The sequence below is a fragment of the Lichenostomus cassidix genome, chromosome 6 (assembly GCF_008360975.1).
Source record: "Lichenostomus cassidix isolate B80296 chromosome 6, HeHo_3.0, whole genome shotgun sequence".
Classification (NCBI taxonomy): domain Eukaryota; kingdom Metazoa; phylum Chordata; class Aves; order Passeriformes; family Meliphagidae; genus Lichenostomus; species Lichenostomus cassidix.
The window spans coordinates 3,282,016-3,303,696 of record NC_139487.1 but is presented as its reverse complement, the minus strand read 5'-3'; the positions used below and the strand labels follow the sequence as shown (position 1 = coordinate 3,303,696).

Sequence of the window (21,681 nt, the reverse complement as noted above, 5' to 3'; positions counted from 1 at the left end):
GGGGTAAAATACAGCCCTGGTGAGCTGTGCTTGGTGGACTGCCCTGCTCTGCCCTTTCCCTTAGTCAGAGGAAATTCTTTCTAGGGTTATGAGGACTGAAATTATCTTTGCTTCAGAAATCTCACCCTGAATGTTGGGATTGAAGCTGAGCAAGGGCATGCAGGTGGTGCAGGTCTGTTCCCTCTCACCCTCAGGGAGGTGTTGGAAGGAATTTTGTAAAAAAGGGGGTTATAATCTCTTAAAGCCAGTGGCTGAGAATGATTAAATATCATGGAGGAGTTTGGGGAGGAATTGGTAATGGTGGTTGGCTGGGGATGGTGTTTCCAGGTTCTGTGCAGCTCTGCATGTAACAATGGGATTATTCTCTTTCCCTTATCCACATTTACATGCTTTATTTACTAATTACTTAATTAGTAAATAAAGGAAATAATTTATTTACTAATTACTTAATTTAACCCATCATTTTCTCCCCATTTCATGCTGGATTGCTTGTTTGAAAGAGTAGTAGGGAAAGGTGAACTACCTACAGGAGAAGCTGTCCCAGGTATACTTGTAGCTCACTTTGGTTTCTGAACACTCTCAGGAAATTTAGGTATATCCTGAGATTTCCTTTATACGCTCAGTAATGTGTGGGAGAATATCCTGGTGCAATTAGATAATTCATAAAAATAGCTCTGGAGGTTTAGTATTTTTATTTTTCCTCAATATGTGTTCAGTCCTGCCAGCAGACAGAACTGAGATGGGGAAGGGATGGAAACTCAGGCAGGAATATGTGGGGTTGGGAGGTGCTGTGGTTGTGAACGTTGGGCAGTTAAATTTAGGAAGCAAAAGGCTGATTGAACAAAATGAAAATCAAATAGTTAAACGTGCAACTAATTTTGTTTTAAATAAAATTCAACTTCGATACAAAAGGTGCAAAAATCAGATTGATGAACCCCATTACAGCCTTTCAAATTTCAAATCTGGGAGGTGTAAAGCTGATTTTTTGATCGTTAATGGAAAACTACTGTTTTGAGTAGATACTGGGTTTTATTGAAACTATAAAGTGGCATCGCCCAAGCATTTTAAATTTGAAGAATAAAATAAATACAGTAATTTGTGATGCAGGTTGATAAACACTTGGAAGTTTTGTAGATGTGGTTGTCAACAGAAAAGATTCCTTGGTTGATGCATTCTGATCTAATAAAAATCTTTATCTGAGGCAGGAAGGTGCTCTGTGCACTCTGCTTTTGTCAGAAGCAAGACAAATGTTATCACAACCAGTTACCTTTTTTAGGTAATCCATTCACTTTTGTTTCTAATTATTTGCATAGATGTAAGCTGATGGTAACACAAACCATGCTAGGCCTGTACACATTGTGTCACATTGTGCAAAATTTAATAAACTACATTTTACACTGATTTTACAGTGATTACAAATTTCTGTATCAACCTGGGAACAGGCTGGGATCAAGCTCTCAGTGATTACAAGCATAATCTTTTGACTAGCTTGTAGAACACCAGTTTTAAGAAGTTAAGCTTAATTTAAGCTTCTTGGAGCATAGCAGGAATGGATTGTTAGGGACAGAGGAGGCCTAACTTCATAAAACTCCCCATTTTCTTTGAACTGTGCCCCAAATCCCTTTGATTCCTGTGATTGATTACAAACTGTACAGATGTGTGCTGTGCCAGTACATTGCTGGAGGAGCTGTGGCATGAATTACCCTCCAGGTAGGATGACTTTTAATCAATACGATGACAATATTATCGTGTTTAATTTGTCCGACGGCAGCATTAAACCTCAAATCAAGCTGTTTGTTATGTCAGGGGAGGGTGACAAATGGCAGAAATGAACTTTTCCTGTATTTCACTGCCCTGACAGGCCATCATGATCGGGGATGACATCGTGAATGATGTCGGGGGAGCCCAGCAGTGCGGGATGAGAGCGCTGCAGGTGCGGACGGGCAAGTACAGGTCAGTGCACATCCCCATCACAGCCACAAGGCCAGCATTTCCCAGGCCTTTTCCAGGTATTTCTTGGTGTCTACAATCTCCTTGGTGTCGATGTAGACTTGCATTTCTTTTCTGCACAAGCATCTCCAGGCTTGGGTGGATGGTGATGTTTTCTTTTGGGAAAGCACTGCGTGTGTGAAAATGGCAGGAATGGGAAGACAGAGTGTCTTTGATCTTTTCAGGAAATATTTCCTGCTAAATTACTGCTGTATATTTTTCATCACAGCGCATAGAGCTGGTGTTTTCCCTGGGGTTTGCTTAGTTTTTTCCTGCTGCTGGGTGAAGGTGTTGTACACTTGATATAAGATGTGTCTGAAACCTGTAGGCTATAAAAGAAGGCTTCCCCTTTGGGGAGGGATGCAGCATGTGAAAATCATGCTTGCCATAAACTATCTGAAAAGTTACTTTGTTAGAATTCAAGTTAATCTGTTCCTCAATTTTTCCTTTTTAGTTTGTGTAAGGTGATAAAATAATACCCAGTGCCTTAATTCTAATGGACCCATAAGAGATGGTTTATGAGGAAAAAATAGTCAGGTACAAGTGTGTTGTATTTTTTGTAATTTAAGGATAGTATATCTAAAAATCAGATATGTATCTGAATAAAGCTTGGAAAATCCCAAATATGAAAAAAGTAAGTATATAATTTGTCCAGTCTCAGGAGCTGGACTTGATGATCCATGCAGGTCCCTTCCATCTCAGGATGAGAGTCTATGAGTTCTATGAGTCTAATCCCATTAGTTTCCTAATGGGGAAAATAAGGATTCAGTGGTTGATTTCATTCTGATATTAATGGGGTCATTTTGCACAGCCACATTTTACTGCCATGCAGATACAGGTGCCAGTGAAGGAAGTAGATTTGCACACAAAGGTAAATTAGATCTTTGCTACTGAACAAATCTCTCCTGTTCCATACTTTGCCCATCATTAAATATGCCTCAGGTGATGTTGCATCCACACCGTTCAGGCAGCTGAGATAAACTCTATGTACAAACACACATAAATATGTATAATCATATGCTAGAAGAACATTTTCTTGTATCGAGTTTTGAGTCATAATTTCACAGCTGAAGGGGAGTCACCAGCTGTTGTAGATGGGGAACAAAGATTGTTTTCCACAGTTGTGTTTCCTGTTTCAGTGTGTGGTTGGTGTTTTCTCAACTTGTGCACTGTTGCAGAGCAGTGAAATACAGATGAGTGTCTCTCTCAATTCCCCTTGTGGTGCCAGGCCTGCTGGCAGCAATTGGGAGTAAAATGAAATAACTCCTGTTTGCCAGGAGAGGTCAGAGGTGTATCTATATTTTTGAGAATGCCTTATTTAGTATACTTAGAAAATCAAGGCTGCACAGTGAGGGGAGAGAGAGACGGAAAAAGACAAGCAACGGACAAGAGAAATTAAAAATAAATAAGACATAATTTTTTGGTGGTGGGGTTAGTTTAAAGCCTGATATATAAGATCACACGTAGATCCTGTCTTTCCCTTTATCCCCTGCTGACACAGAGCTCTGTGCTGCACCCGAGCACCTCTGGATGGCATCGTTGGCTTGTGCACATCAGTGTCAGCCACAGCCTGGAGCTTCCCCACCGCCTAAGGCTGCTTGGCCAGAAGTGTTTTAGAGCACAAAGGCATTGGGGTTTGACTGGAGCTGTGGAGTGCTGGTGGGGTGGCATTGCCACAGGTTTACCATCACAGAATGGTTTGGGTTGGAAGGGATCCTGTTGTCCCCTCCATCCTCACCCCAAGGCTGTCAGACATTGTCACCTCAGTGCACAGGTGTGTGTGGAGCAGCTTTACCAATTTCAGAGCTCAGTTCAGTTTACATGAACATTTTAGGAAAAGGTTCTTCCCCAGAGTGTGCTGCGGCACTGCCCAGGCTCCCCAAGGAATGGGCACAGCCCAGAGGCTGCCAGAGCTCCAGGAGTGTGTATCTTAAAAGTTAATTACAATTTGTGCATCCTAGTTCCTTTAATATGACACACTTTGCCTGTTCCTCCTCAGTCTCAAGTGTTGAACTGTTTCTCAGTAGCCAAAGCAGGCATAGCATAGATTAGTCCAAGAAAGGCTATAAATCCTGTCTGCAACATGGAATAAAACTTCTGCTGGCACAAGTCAGGGTGAAAGTGGGAAAGTGAGGGGATGAGGTTGGTGTGTTGAGGTGACCTGAGATGGGGTGAGTAGTTGTTGGCCAAGGTGTAAAGGTGTAAAGTCCAGATGCAAAGGGTCAGTCTGGACTGCAGCTTTGTCCTCTCAGTCTGTCCCACGTCCAGGGTGGGTCAGGCCGTTGCTGCAGACCCCAATGTGCTGAGGGCTGTGAAATTTGTCAGCATTGGGAGATTCAATGCCAGTTCCCAAGTTTCTGTGCACTCCTGGCCAACATCTCTCCCATCCAGGGAAGAACATGTTCTTGTCTTCTCCCACAGGGTATGTGCTAATTCCACTTGCAGCTAATTGGCCTTGACATCAAACCAATGATTCCCACAATAACTATTGATTCTGCAATGCTGTGTAATATCCTCGTTCCTCTTCGCAGAATGCAAGTTAGAGCAGAGAAAAATGACTTTGAGGCTTTTCCAAGTGTCTCCCTGTAACACTGGGAGCAGCTCTCAGGTGTGTCAGTGCATCAGATTGCTGTTGGATCTTGGCAGGGGGTAAGAATGACTTCCTCCCTTCTCCTTGTTGTTGTTTACAGGTCTTGATTTGTAAATAAAGACCTTTCCATGGCTGGTGCATGGCAGTAGCCAGGAATATTCATGGCAGTGGTGCCCACCTGTGAACTCTGGGATGGCTTTGGAATCTGGCAGGATGGGTTCATCCCCTCTCAGTGCCCACATGGGGTTTTCTTCCTTTGATTAGGGATTTATCTCATGGCTGTGGCTGATATTGACATCAGAGTCAACACCCCTGAGCTGCCTCATTACAGACTAAAAGGATCCTCCAGGGATGGAGGATAAAAGAATGGAGGCCTGTGAGTGCTGCCATCTCCCTCCAGCTCTGCCACTGTTCCACAGGAGAACTGGGTCAAGTTACTTCATGTATCCCTGCTTTTTAATTATCCTCTGAGAATAATTATCCTGACTTCCTTAATAAAGTGGCTTGTGATCTGTTCCTCTTGCCTGATTAAAGAAAACACACAGAATCTGTAGTAAATTGGCTTGCCAGGGGAGAAGTCAAGACATAACCAAGACAAAAGTTGGGACAGAGAAGCCTTTTAGGCTGCCATCATCAACTGATTAAGGGTTGATAAAAACAGGTTGTGTCATTAAATGAAGTTGTAAAAGCATTCTTAAAAAAAATTGCACATATTGATAAATTCACTGCTGTCACTGTGTAGTTCAAGGAAAGCTCATGACAACTTCTGTGAAGAAATAGTCACCTCTTGCTGCTCTGCAGAGAAGGAGCATCCTTCCACCCTCCTTTTCCTGCTCCCTGTGTTACTGACCCAGCCAAGATGAGCAATTTTATGAGTTCTTTCCCATCTCCTGGGTACCAGCAGTGTGTAATGAGAACGAGCAGGCAGAGGCACTCCCTTTGTGCTGAAACACAACCAGAGGCATTCTTAGGGCCTCACATCCTGATAATTAAGCCTGTTTCAAGTATTATAAATGGAAAGAGTTCCAGCCCATATTTGCACTGTGAGAAGTTGTATTATAATTCATGTTGGTTAATGTCTTAAGCAATATTTATTAAAACCTGGTGTCAACAAGTTGGCTGTGACAGCTAATAGCAGGCAGTCCCAAGGCTGCCATTTATTATTATCACTATTTATTGCATTTTTAAATCATAGTTTGTTCTGTCCATGAGAGGATCTTCACATGTCTTTATCAATTTCTTGACCACAATTTGGTTACCATAATATTTCAATCAGCTTTGTAGAGGAAGCTCAGAGTAAATACTATAATGACTTAGTGTGCACATCTGATCACAGCCTTACATCTTCCCAGTATATTCCAGTTTCCAGTCACAGAAATTAGTAGCTCATGCATAAATTTAATTCTCTTCAGTCTAAAAGAGAAGTGTGAGTTTGAGGGGGGTTTATTAGCAGGTAATTTATTTGTTGGTAGTGTAACAAACCCCTAGGGAGCAGAGTGTGCCCAGGACATAGCCTTGCTTGGTGCTGTGTCCTCATGCTGTTCTGAAAAATTACTCTGAATATCAGAAAAGAGATCAGTCTGTGATGAGAGTAGGATAAATAAGGGAGGAATGGATCAGGTGGGGGAGGAAAAGCAATATTACTCAGCAGTCTGACAGTTCTGCTCTCTGCCTGTCCAATGAGTGACTTTTCCTCCTAGTCCCACTCTAATTTACTCACCTCCAGACTTAGGAAGGGAGGCAGTGTGCACTTTGCAAAGCAGGGTGGCAGTGACCACATCAGCTGCAGTTTTGCTTCCCCTCTCGCCTCACATCCACCCAGCTCGTGCAGCAGCACAGACAGCTCAGCTTTCCATTTCTCCTCCTCAGAAGCTGATAAAGGGCTGGAACAGGAGGAGCTGGTACCAGGATCTGCTGCCTGAAGCCAGCAGGACCTGGGAGGGCTCATGGCTCAGTTGGCCTTGATGTATGAGACTAAAGCACTTCCAGGCCCTCTCTGCCAGCATCCAAAGCTAATGGCCATTCTGTTTTCATTCCCTCTTGCTCTGGTGCCTCCATGTCTTGGCAGTACGTGCTCTCCCAGCCTGGGCTGGCAGCCACCCTCCCTCCATGGCCACGTGTGCTCCTGCTCTGCCTGAGCAACACCAGAGCCCTTGGCAGCTGCTTGTCCAAAGTGTTTGCCTTTCCCTCCTCCCTGCAGATACAGAATTCCTGAGCTGAGGTGGTGGTGGTGGTGGCAGGACTGTCAGAAAGGAGGCAGCTCAGGGGTTTTCCAGGGCTTCCCCAGGGTGTGTTGCTCTGCACAACACCTGTGACCTGAGCAGCACAGTCCAGGAGATGGGCCTTGCTTGTTTTTATCCTTTCCTCAGCACCTGCACAAGGCTGCAGTGAAAAATTCCCCAGGGAAGCAGCCTTGCTCAACACTTGTCCCTTGCAGAACACTGAGCTGTATCGGCTTGTCCAGCCTTGGACAGAGTGGATGAATTCCATACCAATGGCAAACCACTTTTTATTTCCATGAGAATGGAAATGAGCAAATGAGAGTGCTGGAATGTGCTGCAGAAAGGGCACAGCTGGGACAGCTGCACGATTTTAGTTTCACTAGAGATTCCCTTTTTTTAAAGTGCAGGTTCCTCTTCTCTGCTTAGCTTTTTCCTGTAGCTAAATATCCTCCAGGCTCTTTGGTGCATGGAGTCCTCTCAGTGAGACTGCTCTGATTGATAAAACCAAGGCAGAGTGTTGCTTTCAAAGGGAGAAAGAAGCAAATAAGAGACAGACAGGCCAAGTCAGCTGCTGATGTAACTCCCTTGAAGCAAACGGTTCAATATCTGAAATTTAATCTGGCTTGGGCCTTGCTTGTGCTGTAAACATGCTCAGGAGCAGCAGTGCCAGAACAGTGTGCTGGCACCCTGCAAGCACAAAACACCTGAGTATTCCCATTTTAATGCTGTTCTGTGTGCCCATGGGTGCTGGAGGGTCTCTGCAGGCTGAGCTGGTTACATTTATTTGTTTCCCTACGAGTGGGTTTAAGCAACAAACCTGGAATGGCTGCCTTCCATCCCTGGAATTGTCCAAGGCCAGGTTGGATGGGGCTTGGAGCACCCTGGGACAGTGGAAGGTGTCCCTGCTCATGGCAGGGGTGGCACTGGATGAGTTTTAAGGTCCCTTCCAACCCAAGTCATGCTGTGATTCTGTGATTCAAGCATCTGCAGAGGAGTTGCAGACAGGTGTTTGTTGGGGTGCAGGGGACAGGGGGACAGGGGCTGTCAGGCTGCTCAGGACAAGGGAACAGCCACAGGACACGGGAACTGCTGCCCTCCAGCAGCCTCTGCTGGGCTGGAGCTGCTGCCTGGGTTTCATCCCCTTTGGGACGTGCGATGGGACTTGTCCAGAGTTAGAAATTAGCACCCAGCAGTGCCAACTTTACCTCTGCTGCAAACTCAGCTGTGTCTGTGTGTGTTTGTGTGCTGCAGCAGGAGCACAAGTGTGGTGTGAGAGAGAGGGTTTGGGTGCAGGGCAGCTCCCCAGCACTGCCAGCACTGCCCGTGCTCCTGCCTGGCTGCAGACAGCCTGCAGCTGGCCCGGGACGTGACTCACATTCACACTTTGCCCCAAAACGATGACAATACTCACTTGTCTGTGGTTTGCAGTTCTGTCAGCAGCCTGTCTGGTTACACCTCAGCCCTGCCGAGATGAGCTCATCCAGCACTCAGCTGCTGCTGTGTAGGGTCTGCATCCTGTTGGGTCTTTAAACTCGAGCCATCAGCCTCCCTAAAAAACAGGGATGTGTCTCTGTGAGGGGCAGAGGGAGAGCCTGGCTGCTCTTTGTGTGGATCTGCAGTTCATCTCAAAAGCTTTTCCTTGCTTAACTGAGCTCTGTGCACAGCAACACATCACTTGCTTAAATGACCAATGTAAAAGAGTCATTGGCTGATCAGGTGTTGCAATTAGGGAAATTAGTGCCATGAGTCTGATGAGGAGCAACTGGCAGGGCTCAGCCTGGAGAAGAGGAGGCTCAGGGGGACCTTCTTACTCTATAACTCTGTGACAGAAGGGTGTAGGCTGGTGAGTCTCAGTTGCTTCTCCCAGGTAACAATCAATGGGACAAGAGGAAATGGCCTCAGGTTGTGCTAGGGAAGGTTTATGTTGGATATTAGGGAAAATTTCTTCACAAAAAGGGTTGACCACCCCTAGCACAGCTGCCCAGGGCAGTGTTGGAGTCTCCATCCCTGGAGGGATTTAAAAGCCATGTGGATGTGGCACTTGGGGACATGGCAGTACTGAGTTAATGGATGGACTTGGTGATCTTAGATGGCTTTTCCAACCTAAATGATTCCAGGACTGATTTTGGCACTAACGAGAATTTCGGGAGGCACAGCAGGAGGATGAAGCTATCAGAGCAGGGTGGGTGGATGGAGCTCACAGGCTCCACCAGGCCCTTCTCCATCCCCATTCCCAGTGCAAACTGGAGGGAATACATTTCTCACTGTGGATTTCCAGAGGGCTCCATGGGGCAGGACACAGCCAGCAGACTTGTGGAATAACATGAACTGTTCAGCTCAGCTGTTGGCTGCACAACTCTCAAGCCAGGCCTAAAAATAGGAGGATGTCTGACCCCGAAGTGAAGGATTTTCACTCGAAACCCAGCCTGGCGCCTGCCTAGGGTGACATCATCCAGAGGGGAAGTTGGAAAAGCTTCCAAACTCAGTTGCTTTCTGTGGAGAAGTGCTAAATGCATGTGTCAGCAGATAATCAAGCGGCACATTTGCTGTGGCCATGGATCAGAGGAGAGGGAATGGGGAAGGAAAGAGCTGAAGGGGGAGGAAAAGTATTTGATCTGCATGGTAGAAAAGAATTTTGGGCATGTTGTCCATGTATAACTCAAGGATAGATGATAAATGCAACAAAGGTCCTGTCCAGACTGAGTCTGTCCTATAAAGATGACACTTTTCTTTCCTTTGACATGTGCTAAAAGTTACTGAGCTGCTCTCAAAGCTCTGGCTGTGAGCCCACCCAGTGGTATCAGGTGATAGTGGCCACAGCTGTGGTCTGCATGATTTAGACTTACAAGTGCATGGATTCTGCTCATGGTGGCTGTGGAAGCATCTGAGATGGCCAGGTGCTGACTGACTCCCTTGGTTTCAGCTCTTTGGTGTTCAAAGCAGCTTTTCCCAGGCTAACCTTCAGGGATTTGATCCAAATCTGTGCTCACGTGGCATGGATGACCTTGCTGTTGTTCTAACTCCAAATTGCTTGAACACAGTTCCTTGTGCTTCTGTGCTAAGCTGCTTTGTCTTCTTTAAAAGTGATATTTTGTTTAAGATGCAATGGCAGTTTTCCTCTGAAACTTGACTGTCTTTTCCCTCTGGATGCTGCCAGGCAACTCCTGTGCTCATCCTCTAATGAAGACACCTTTCTCTCAGTGCTGATGAGCATGTGCTGAAATTTGTAGCTCTTTTCAGATGATGAAAGCTGAGTGTGATACAAGGAGTCTCCTTTATCTGTTTTCCTTCTGCCTTTTAAATTCTCATTACGTATTTATAATGCTGTTATAGCATTGATGCCTGGAGCACAACCGTGGGCACTGTTTGGTCTCTGGGTCCCCAGTGAAGCTGCAAAAGCTGCTGTTGCTGTGTAAACACTGTGTCAAGAGCTGATTTCATGTGTGCTGCTGGGCATTTTCAACCAACTCTGATAATGAAAAGAGGGAAAGAGTTTTACCATGTCAACGTAGACATCTGATAGGAAACCAATTTGTTTGGTTAGAGACTGAGAACAGGGTTCAGGCATGCCAGCCCTTCCTTCTTGGGTTTTTGATACCTTTAGATCATCACAGCAGTGAAACTTCTCCTACAGACAAGCTGGTTTGTAGACATTGTCACACCAACAGGCACAGATGAGCTGCTTCTCACTTTGTCAGCCTTTGGGTAGGATTTCTCTGAGTAAGCATGAGCATATTTCTGGTTCTCTGCTGGGAAATGACGTGGCTGTAGTTGCAAAGGTGCTGCATTGGCATTGGCTGAGCCTGTGGAAGGCCATCCTTAAACTGTGGAAGGCAGATGACAGCCCAGGCAATGTCAGGGATTTACTTCCCATGCCAGCATTGAGTACCTGGCCCAGAGAGGAGCCTGAACAGTTTTTCCATGGTTTACCCTTTTTTTGCATGAAAGCTTGAAGCCTCTCTGACCCAGAGACTAATCTCTACTTGCAGCCAGACTGTGAAACCTCTTAGCTTTTGATCCCTGGCACTGTTTATGAGGTACAGCCCAACTGGAGCGAGGCAGGGGCTGAACCTGAGCAGCTGGGATAAATCTGGTACTCCAGCACTGAATGCCAGTCCTGCTGCAGCTCCAGCACAGACCTTTCATTTCACAGAGCTTTAGTGGAGCTGACAGACGTGAGAGGGAGCACAGGCTGCAAGAGCCAGCTCTCATTCTTGCAGATAGAGCACTTTTATTTTTCCTTGCTGGTTGAGATGCTCTAGCAAACACTCAACTTCCTTGTCATCCTTAAACTATGTGGAGAGGTGGGGAGCTGCCTTTCACCAAGGCAAATGGACTTGTGCTTTGAAAAGTCCCTTCCTGCAGTTTTTGGCATGACTGGATCTCTCTGTTCTCAACAGCCCCTGAGCTTCATGATACAGTAGTTTTGCTGTATTTTTATGTGCATAAGCTTTTAAAGCTCTCTGAAAACACATCCCTGGATGTCTATCCTGTGGTTTTAATGGGGAGTTGAGATGGGGCTTGCCTAGGAGGAGGGAGTGGGTTCTGGGATTGTGAGAAGTGGCCAGAGGCGCTGGCAGACACACAGCACTGGCCAGTGCTGCTGCACGTAGCACAAGTTGTCCAGTAACATTCAGATAAAAATACTGCATGTTAAAAGACCATTACAGCATGAATTGAGCCATATTGTGCATTACTTTGAGGGGCAGTGCTTGATGAAACACTCACCATCCCCTTCCCTATGCTGAATCCTCATCTCCCCATTGCACAGTTGTGGGGGGACTCAGAGCAATGTTTCCCCCTCTCCAGTCATGTAGATTTTTGTATGATGTCTTTCTGGTAGTGAAATACACACATGAATGCATTTATTTCTGGAGCAGAGCTTTGGGATTCTTCCCTGCACACAGAGGGCTGAGAGGCACAGCTCAAAGCTGGCACTGGCCGCAGGGTTCGGTGCTCACGTGCTCCCTTTGAAAGGACTCGAGCATTTTGTGCAAACATATGTTGGAAACGCCACTCGTGACAGCCTCAGGGGCATCGTGTGGGCTCAGCTCTGCTGCAGATGGACTCCCAGCTGGCCCTGGGCAGGCACTCAGAAAATCCCAGTGCCCCGAGGAAAGACTGGGAATCACAGAGGAGCAGTGTGGCGGCGCAGAGGGAGAATCCGCTCCTCTGCGGGGCAGCACTGACCTTTCTCATTGCAAAAGCATCTCTGTCTCCCTCCATCAGTCAGAGGTGCTGGGCTCCTCTGGGGACTCACAGAGGCTCTGCTGAGGTGGCTCTTCCCTGTGTCCTGGCTCCTGGGAGTGCAGTGGAAGGATAGGTTTTGGCTGAGGATGGGGAGGCCGGCTCCTGTTCATACAAAGTGGGTACAAAGACGTCAGTGGAAAGGAAAAACGAAACCTGTCTGCATTTCAATCAGCCTAATTAAAGTGGCTTTTTCCAAGGGCTGGCAGGCCCAAAGTGATTTGTGCAATTAATGCCTTTTGTGTTTGTCTGGTGGGGTTTTTTCTTACCTCACTCATTTATGGGATGATCGCTTTTGCACAAACCGTGATTTTAAGGTTAGAAATAAGGGGCTGGATCCTCAGCTGCTCCAAGGAGTGGAGTAAATGCAAACAGCTCTGCTGATTTACACCTGCTGGTGCTCTGGATGCCTGGAAATAGCTTAGCAAGTGTAAAAGGAAAAAAAAAAAGGTTTCTCCATCCATCTGGAACACATTGCATCCATCAGGGGAAGGAGAGGCATTTGTGAGAGTGAACGCTTCATTTATCAGTGCATGAGCTATTGAAAAGCCTGGATGTAGCTGGGATAATTATAATCCAGATTAGTCTTCTTGGAATGGGAAAGTAACGACAATCCTAATTTTACCAAATCCTGTGAAATTTATTTTCTATTTGTTTAACACCCCAGACCCTTTCCTACAGCAGGGAATCCAATAGATTTATGGAGGTGCAGTTTGGTAATCTAAATACTCAGGAGTTCATCTGCATGGCCCATGGGCTGCTCTGGTTATTTTCACTGTCACCACGTGGAGGCCGTGGGAACTGGGGATGCAGATGGGAGCACAGGACCTGCCTGGTTTTCTTTCCTGAATATTTGTGGATTTTTTCCCTGCATTTTTTCCTATCCCTGCAAGTGTTCAAGGCCAGGCTGAATGGAGTTTGGAGCAACATGGTGTAGTGGAAGGTGTCCCTGCTGGTGGCTGGGATTGGAGCTGGATGGTTTTTAAGGTCCTTTCCAACCCAAACCATTTCATGATTCTCTCTAAGGAGAAGCTAGATGTATTCAGAAATTCCCCATGCAGGGAAGGTCAGAGTATCACTGACCTGGTTTTGTACATGGACTCCCTGGTTTTGTAGCTGATCTGGGGCTTTAAGTTTTGGTTTAGTTCTTGGTTTTGGTTGGGTTTCTTTTTCTTCTTAATTGGGAGAGCTGACTGCAGTTTCCCTGTGCCAAGCCTTGGGTATCACCTGTCCATCACTGAATCTTACCAAAATACCTCTGCTAGCTGCAGGAATAGAAGCACAAGAAGGAAAATCCCTTTGAGACAATACAGGCTTTGCTAAGGAGCAGAGATTATCCAGAATCTGTGAAAAGGCAGGTAAAGGAGCAGAGCTCTGGATCTGGAAGCTTCTTTTGCTGCCATCATTTAATGAGAGGAGAATGCCTGGGCTGGGTTTTAATAATTGTTGCTGGTCTTTTTTGTAATAAGTTCATAACTTGTAGGCCTGTCTGCATTTGTGGCTTTGTGAGCTGTGCTGCCTTTTGGCTGAATATTTACTCTTTTCTTACCATGAAAGTGTCTTTTCCAGTGCAGCAGGAGCTGAAACACTGAGTCTTGATTTCCTGTTCAACTCTAAAGCACTTTGGGATTTTAGACTTTTTGCAAGCATGCACAAAACTCTAAACAGCAAACCCTGAAAGAGGAAAATAATGGTCCAAAGAAGACAGAAGAAAAATTTCCTTTGTCTCCTTCCTAGTCAGGGTTTTAGTCCAAGGGGTTCAGTAGCACTTGAGGCCTTCATGCTTCAAGACACAAGCCAAATTCTCCCTAATAAAATTCAAAAGGCATTTTTTCCTTCAGGGCACAAATTCTAATATAAAATCTCATACATTTTCTTAAACCGCTGTCAGAAACTGGCCACTGTTGAAAGTGGAATAGACAATTAGCTCAGGCTGCCTGTCTGAACCAGCATGGAAGTTGTTTCCTGCTGCCCCTTCCACAGGAACACTCAGAGAGGGCATTGCTGTGTTGTCACTGGGAAAGCCACCAGCTCAGATGGGACAATTAATCAGGAAGGCAGGAAGGGTTTAGGTTTGTGTTTAGGGTGTTTCAGGAAGCGTCTTTGCCAAAGCAGCATCTTCACAGTCCCACGCTCCCAACTCCTGTGCTGCCATCCCTCGGTGCCTGACCCACATTTCTGCAGGTATCCAAACCCTGAAAAGTTTGGGTGAGCTGTTGGATGGTGTGGGACTGGTGGTTTATTAAGGAACATCAGTGCATTGTCACTTGGGAGTTACAAAATTGTTGGCCTGAGTGAAACAAAGGAAGGAAAGTTTGCATGTGCTTGGGAAAATGGTGGGACAGCAACAAAAAATGTTACCTCTCTTTGTCCAGAGCAGAGCAAGTCCCCTCAGTGCCAGCTCTGCTCCACATTTAACCCTCCTGCAGGCAGGTCATTGATCCTGGGAGCTGACAGCAGCTCCAAGGGTTAGGAAATCAAAGCAACTTCCTGAGGTGTTTGTATCTCACAGGTTTCCTGCTGCAGCCTTGGCAAAAGTGATACCTGTGAGGGATCTGGCAGTGGCTGTGGCTTGTCCTGCCAGCTGTGCAGCAGCTGTGGACCAAGGAGTGCTGCCATCTGTACCTGGCTGCCTCTCCAGGTCTGGTCCTTCCCTGTCTGAAGCCAGTGGGAACATTTCCCATCACTCCTGAAGAGCTGGAAAAGGTCTTGCACCTCTTACATGTATCACTTTCTTCCAGGTTTGTTTATTTTTACGTTTAAAACATCACACCTGGTGATCTGACAGTCAGAAGAGGCAGAGGTGTTCTTGAAATCCTGACCTGGGATTGTTTTCAGCTGCAAAATGCTGTGGCAATATTCATGATGTGTCTCAGGAGAGGATTTTCATGCCATGTAAGCAAAGGGTGTCATAGAAGTTGTTCTTGAAAGGTTTTGGGAAGTTACAGGAGATGTTAAATAGGATGGTTGAAGAGAGTGGGATGAAGTAATTTCCTTACCTTCCATCAGTGCCTTGGACCCTCTGTTCCAGCTGCAGTGAACATTATTTAGCTCCAAAGTGCTGCTTCTGGCACCCTCTTCCTACACCCTTATGTGACCATTCCCAGGAGCTTTGTCCCTGCCAAAGCACAGCCTGTCACCAGAAGGAAAGGACAATTAAAAGGAAGTGGTGGAGTTTGCCATATAAATGTTCAAAACTTACCCAGGCTGAATAATAATGCAGAACATCGTTCCATACAGACAGATGCTTCCTGGATTGAAAGGAGCCACTGGATCTGATGGGAATGGATAAAGAGCTCTGCAGCTCCCAGTTCCTGCAGCTCAGCTCCCTGGTGTGGTCCCAGTGACTGTCCCTGCCTGGCTGTGGGTCACTCATGGAGGGGGCTTGTGAGCAGCCCAAATCCTGGTTTCTGAGGGGTCTGGATGGAATTGTCAGTGCCAGCCCCAGCATGGGCTGTTCCTGCTGGGTTCAGGGAGGGTTTACAGGGGCACTTCACCCGTGCCAGTGGCTCCAGCTGCCTCCTGATGCTGCCTGCCTGCTTTTGGACTTCCTTCTGGGAGCAGAAATCACGTTTGTGTGGCTCTGTGCAAACCAGGAAAACTGAAAACTTCCCTCAGTCCCCTCTCTGATGCTGGCATTGTGTCCCTCTGCCCTCCTTTCCACACCTCCTCCTGCACAGGGTGACACTGCTGAGGAGGGAGCTCCTTGCTGATGGCTGAGCTGTTCCAGCTCAGTCCCTTTGGGATGGTGTGGGGACATTTCACATACCCAGGAAAAGGCAGGCTCTCCTCAGAACCCGCAGTGCCTCAGGGATAGGCTGCATTCTTCCTCCTGACTCTACCTGGGGAATGAGGCTGTGTTGCAAGCTCGAGGGAAAGGTGCAGGAAAATGTTTGGGGGAAGAGCAAACGGAGCCATTGCTGAGCTCTGAAGGTGGAGAGGAATCTGGGGCTGGAAGCAGAGTGCTGGCCCTGCTCTGAGCCAAACCCTCACACATGGCCAGGTGGGCTTTGTCCAAGAGAGAGCAGCACTCAAGGAAAAACAGACAGAAAAAGCTGTGGTGCTTGTTCCAACTCACGTGCACCTGTGTTTTCCAAAGGGAGAATTCCAGTCCTGTGGGAGTGGCTGGAGAGAAACCCCATCCTGCAGCCCCCTGCACAGAGCATCGCATCCTCTCTGCCCTGACAGCACAACAAACTCACCCGTCCCAGGTGGCCATTCTTGGGAAGGAGGCTGATTGCCAAGTAAATCCAGGAGCTGCTGCCTTTATAGGAAACTCCTCGAGGATTGACAAGGCAGTAAAACAACAGTTTGCTGTAGCAATTGCTCCGTGGGGAATTTGGTCAGATCGCCGCGCTGCAAATGCACGGAACGCCTGCCTGTAGAAATCCTTGAGAGTGTGATAGGATTTAATCAATCCCATTTGTTTGGATGGAGAGGCAGCCCAGATCTTTGTGGCAGATGCCCAGGAAATGCTGGAGGCAGCAAAACCTGTTAAACAGGGCTACGTGTGGCCCTGTGAACAGAATACACCGAATTTGCCTTTTTTTTTTGACTCAGTCAACCCCTCCCTTTATTACACCTCAAGTGAGTGCAGTCTTCACTCATCCTGTTACTTTCCTCATTTTTTCCCTTTTCTATCTCTTTGCCCCAGACTCCTGATTTTATTTCTTTCTTTGTTTATAAAGCGTGCCTTGATTCCTTCTTGTGCTTCTGTGCTGGGAGGCCACAAGAGGCAATTGGATGTGAGGTTCTGCTCACTGTGGGGTGTGGGATGAGCATGCTGGGGGCCTGCTGGGGTCCCAGGGCTGCTGTGCTCTGTGATGTCCCTTCAGGAGAAGGTGACAGGCTGCAGAATGAGCTCCCCACCAACAAGGGGCTGTGGAGGTGGGTCCTGGCTTTGGAGTTACACACAAATCCCAAAAGCGTTCCTAACAATCTGTGTTATTTTAAAAGAGTTTTATTTCCAGATAAGTGACTTTCTCAGGCGTGTTTTTCATCCCCTTTGAAAAGTCTTGGTTCTGCTGCTTGTCCAAGCTGTGCACAAGCAACAAATAGTATAAAAGAACAAACTATTGGCACAGGAATGCAGGGGCCAGCTGGTTGGACTATGTATTTATTGGACTGGAGATACTGGCAACCTGGAAATACAAAGATCTGCTGTTAGTTTAGGCTTATCCTCTATCTGGTTCGGCCAGCTGTCCTTACAAATAACAGGGAAGTTTCCTGTAGTCACAGGAGATGGGAGAAAAGTTGATTCTCTTGGTTTATCCGAGTTTTCAGTTTGCTCACCGACCGCATGTTGTTTGCCACCACCTTTACTCCTTCCCCATGGCAGCCAATTCTTTTCCTCCCTTTGTTCCCTGGATCTTTTGTACAACAGAATGAAAGAGAACCTTTCCAAAGGCCCAGCATTTGTAAAGCCCCAGGAGGGCTCAGCACAGGGCTGGAGTTGCCACCAGGAGAAAACAGGCCACGTGGCTGTCGCTATGTTGTCAAGCTTGTTTTGGGAGGTAGTGTGGGAGAAGTGTCCTTTATCCTGAGATTGCTGGGTCTGCCATCCAAGGGGACACTCGTCAGCAAGTTCCTATCTGCAGATCATAATTACTGGGACAGGAAAAAAACAACCCTGGGCCAGTCTTGGAAAAACCTGCTGGGTTTCTTAAAGAAAAGGCACAGCTCCCCTAAATAATCACCCCAGGAAATTAATTACAGCATTTAACATCTTCCTAAAATAGCTAGGACTGAAAAAGCACCCAAGTGTTGTCTCTTTGTCCTGCAGAGTGTCTGCATTAAGCGAAATCTGGTGGTTTTGGTGTTGGGATGCTGCACAGTGTTAGAGGGGAAGCAGCAGTAGCAGCACAAGTGAGATGAGCAGAGATCTGAGCCTTGCTTTTCCTGTCCTAAACTGTTCTGGTGCACTGAAGGGCACATGGGTGAGGAGGAAAATTTAGTTGGTGCTGTGCAGTGACTTCATGAAGATTGGCCCATCCTCGTGGGAAAATCCCAGGGATTTCAGACATGCCATCCAAATCCTGCTTCTCCTGTTGTTTACAGACAACAGCCCAGCCTGGTGTGATTTCAGAATCTGGTAGCTGCCCTGGGCTGTAGCTGGGAATGGAGGAAGCCCTTCCTTCTTTAAAGAGCTGCTGTGTCCCTTCTCTCTGCTCCTAGGGATGCCATTCTGTCCTGTAGGTTGAACCTCACAGCATTCCTTGGGCTCTGCCTCCCTGCCAGTTTCTCCTGGACATCCTTGGGCTCACAGAACCAGCACACCTCGTGTGGAAATCCTCTGGAAACCTCTGCTGCTGAAGTCCCACTGCATTCCTGGATCCTGCAGAGCATCACTTTGGCCAGGCAGTTTTCCCATGCCTGTGTCCCACTTGCAGCATTCCACTCCAGGTGGGAACAAGCCCTAATTTGGTGGTCTCCAGCAGAGCAGCAGGTCCCAGGCCCTGGAGCCACCATTCCAGTAGATGGCATCAAAGACAGCACAGTCCTCTGCAGGATTCGGCTCCAAGGGCTCTTTTCCCACAGTTCCACTCCCCACAGTCCCATTTCCCAGCAACTCTGGAGCAGATATTCCTTTAAAAAAGGCAAGCTCCTTTGAAAAAATGACTTGTGCATTGCTCTTCTTTTGCTTCAGTGTGAAGTGACATGTCCCATGTCACACACCAGTGTGGTGCCTGGTTTTCCACCCAGCAGTAGGGACTGAGTGCCTTTTGCTCACCTGTGGCCTTTCAGCCATATTCTCACCCGAAAAATGCATTGAAAAATTAATTATAGACCTTCAGGTACAGGTTTTGATGTCTGAATTTAGTTTACTTTATATTCATATGTGTAATGTTTGCATATGCAGTGCCCTGCGTAGTAGGGAGATTAAATCTTTTATTTATTTATAAACTGTGAAGGGACCTCATAGTTCCTGGAGGTCATTGATCTACCAGACATGAAGAAATCCCTCTTCTTGACTCCAGCCTGTAGGATTTCCCACGACCAGCAGGTTTAGCACACCGTGAGACTTCAGCTGAGACATCATACTGGAAAATCCAATCACTGCCACATCACATCTTTAAGACTTGATCACTGACTCACCACTATTGCTTCTCTCTTCGGGAGCATTCCAAAATCAGGTTCCTTACATTAGCAGAAGGAGGTCAGCAGTAGTGAGTGAGTACAGGAGGAGGGAACATATGTGCAGTTTTTACTTTTAAACTTAGACCCCTGTGACTTTTAAATGCAATGATTGTAACATACCCTGCCCTTGGGAAGTGTATTTCAGCTGCCTCCCAGTGCTTGCATTAGCCAGTAGACTTAGCAGGATTTTATGGATCTATTTTCAATTAAAAGGAAAGAGCTGGAATTTCTTCCCACTGTGCTTGTCTTTTTGCTCTGTTTGTAAGTTCAAATCTAAGAAAATAATTACCTTCCCTTCTTTACTAGGCCATAGATAGCACATGACCTTTGGGTCACACTCTTCAGTCCTCACCTGCTCAAGGTGACTTTGGCTTCCTCAGGTTGGGAGAGGCAGGATTTGGGCAGCTGGGTGAGGTTTGAGGGAGGCAGAGCATTGCAGGCACATGGCAGTGTTGGTGGCTGGAGGTCCTGCTGGAAAAGTCTGTGCAATTGCAGGATGGTTGGTCTATGGCAGGCAGATTTTTGATATGTTCTGTACTCAGATCCAGGCCACGGCAAAAATCTTGTCTAACAGAGAGACGTGACCCAGAGCTTTGCTGGAGCTCCAGGAGAAAAGCAAATCTGCATAATGCATTTGTTTAATGGATTAGATCTGAAAACAGGATTAAGCCCTCCTGAGGGCTTTGAGGTGGCAAACAGAAAGCTCAGCTGGGCCAGAGGATGCTCCTGTGGTCACATTGCAGTGCTGAAAGTGGTGTTGGCACTGGTAGCACCTTTCAGTGGGTGCTGGTGCCCTGCTGGACCTTTGAGGCCACCAGGGGCTGTCAGACTGATGGCCACCAGGGCCAGGACCAGCTGGAATTTGGCCAGATGTGCCCCTGGCCTCTGCTTCAGGTGGGAACAAACAGCATCCTCCAGGATGAGCCGTCCCATCAATGCTGCTCTTAAAACATCTCCACTGCAGAGTGGTGGAGGGAGGGAATCATTACAGATTTAGCTCATGGCTTTAAGGCACAAAGTTAGCCCAGAATCCTGACAAATTTTCCAATACCAGCAGCTAAATCCCTTTCACAGGGTGGAGCTGGACCGTGTTTTCCAGGTGGGATGGATGGTACCCCTGTGTGCCCAGTGTCACACACTGCTGCAGTGCAAGGGAAGAAGTTTCCTTCCTAGGCAAAATAATGAAATATGCCAGTCATTTGTGTCTGGTTATCCTGTTCCTGGGAATGAGCGAGCAGAGCTTGAGGAACAGGAGTTATGGGGAGAAGGGGAAATAGAGGAATGAAGTTGAAAACCAGCTCAATGCTTTGCAGGAAGGGATCAGAGTGCCTGGGGCCATTCAGGTGTTATCCTGGTTACAAGAGCTGGAAAGCTGAGAAGAGTGAAATGGGAGGTAGGAGGGACCTCTCCAGGTGACACTTTATAACTTAAAGATTTATCAGGCACCTGAAGTCAACAAAAAAATACACTGTTAGTAATTTTGCTGAAAAGGAGCAGGTGGGTGTGTTCTCAGAATGCTGCTGTTCCTTGACTGACAGAGCTCACTTCCTGAGCCTCACAGATTTGGCCATTGGTTTTGGGAAAGTCTGGAAAATTCTTGTTTCAGCAAAGAAAGCATGTTTCCTGGCTCAATGCTGGGCACTGAGAAAATGCTGCTTTTCAACCTAACTTGAGCCTTGCCCTTTACATGTCGGATTTTGCAGAGATTTACAGGGAGGTTTCCTCTGTAGTTGTGCCAGGGAGTGCAGTGAGGGGCAGGTGGTTCACCAGAGCACAAGGAGCTGTGAGAGCAGAGCACAAGAGCCCAGGCACAAGAGATGGCCAAAACAACCTGTCAGCAGATGTGGGGGAGCTGACCTGGCCCTACAGCTCTGTTTTCCACCAAAACAGCACCATAAAACTGGCTGGATTTGACCATGCCATCCTGGCCTGGGCCAGCCCACCACGAAGCCTGTACAGCCCAATCCAGCTGAACTATTTGGGGAAAAATGTGTGCATCTGTGGGGTTTTGGGGCCAGCTGCTGTTTTTCCTAACCAACCTCTACAAACTGAGTTTAGCTGGTCATGACTTAGGGACACAAAATACAGAGCTTGAGATGATTCATCATGAGGGAGAAAGGCCTCACTTCCCTCATCACCTGCTGTGAAGGACAGGCACACAATTAAAAGTTTTCTGTAAGTGCTAATTGCAATGGACTTAGCTAATGACTGATTGGTCTTTTGATTGCATTAAGATTCTGAGTGTAATGAACTTAACTGAAGTATGGATTACAATCTTGTTCTAATTAAAACAAAAATGTGTAACACATCTTAGCACATATCAGAAAGAGTTTTAATGGCTGTTTGGGATCAAACTGTTGAAAATATTAATGTGTTGTCTAAAGCCTGCAGCACTTAATTAGATTCTTCGTCCAAGTGGAATTCAGGTTACTTCAAAGGATGCATCCAGATAAGATTTTCTTGTGCTCCCAGAAATAGAGTGAATATAGATCTGGA

General features: G+C 46.8%; 1 protein-coding gene and 1 long non-coding RNA gene across 2 annotated transcripts in view; both read left to right on the top strand.

Moving 5' to 3' along the window:
- The window catches only part of LOC146435053 (uncharacterized), a 230,700-nt gene that overhangs the window by 179,039 nt on the left and 29,980 nt on the right, over positions 1-21,681 (top strand). The window lies entirely within an intron of this gene.
- LHPP (phospholysine phosphohistidine inorganic pyrophosphate phosphatase) overlaps positions 1-21,681 on the top strand; it is a 68,968-nt gene that overhangs the window by 18,683 nt on the left and 28,604 nt on the right. The window contains exon 6 of the mRNA XM_085064631.1: positions 1,862-1,953. Coding sequence (XP_084920757.1) covers positions 1,862-1,953 — 92 coding nt within the window. The remainder of the gene's footprint in view (positions 1-1,861; positions 1,954-21,681) is intronic.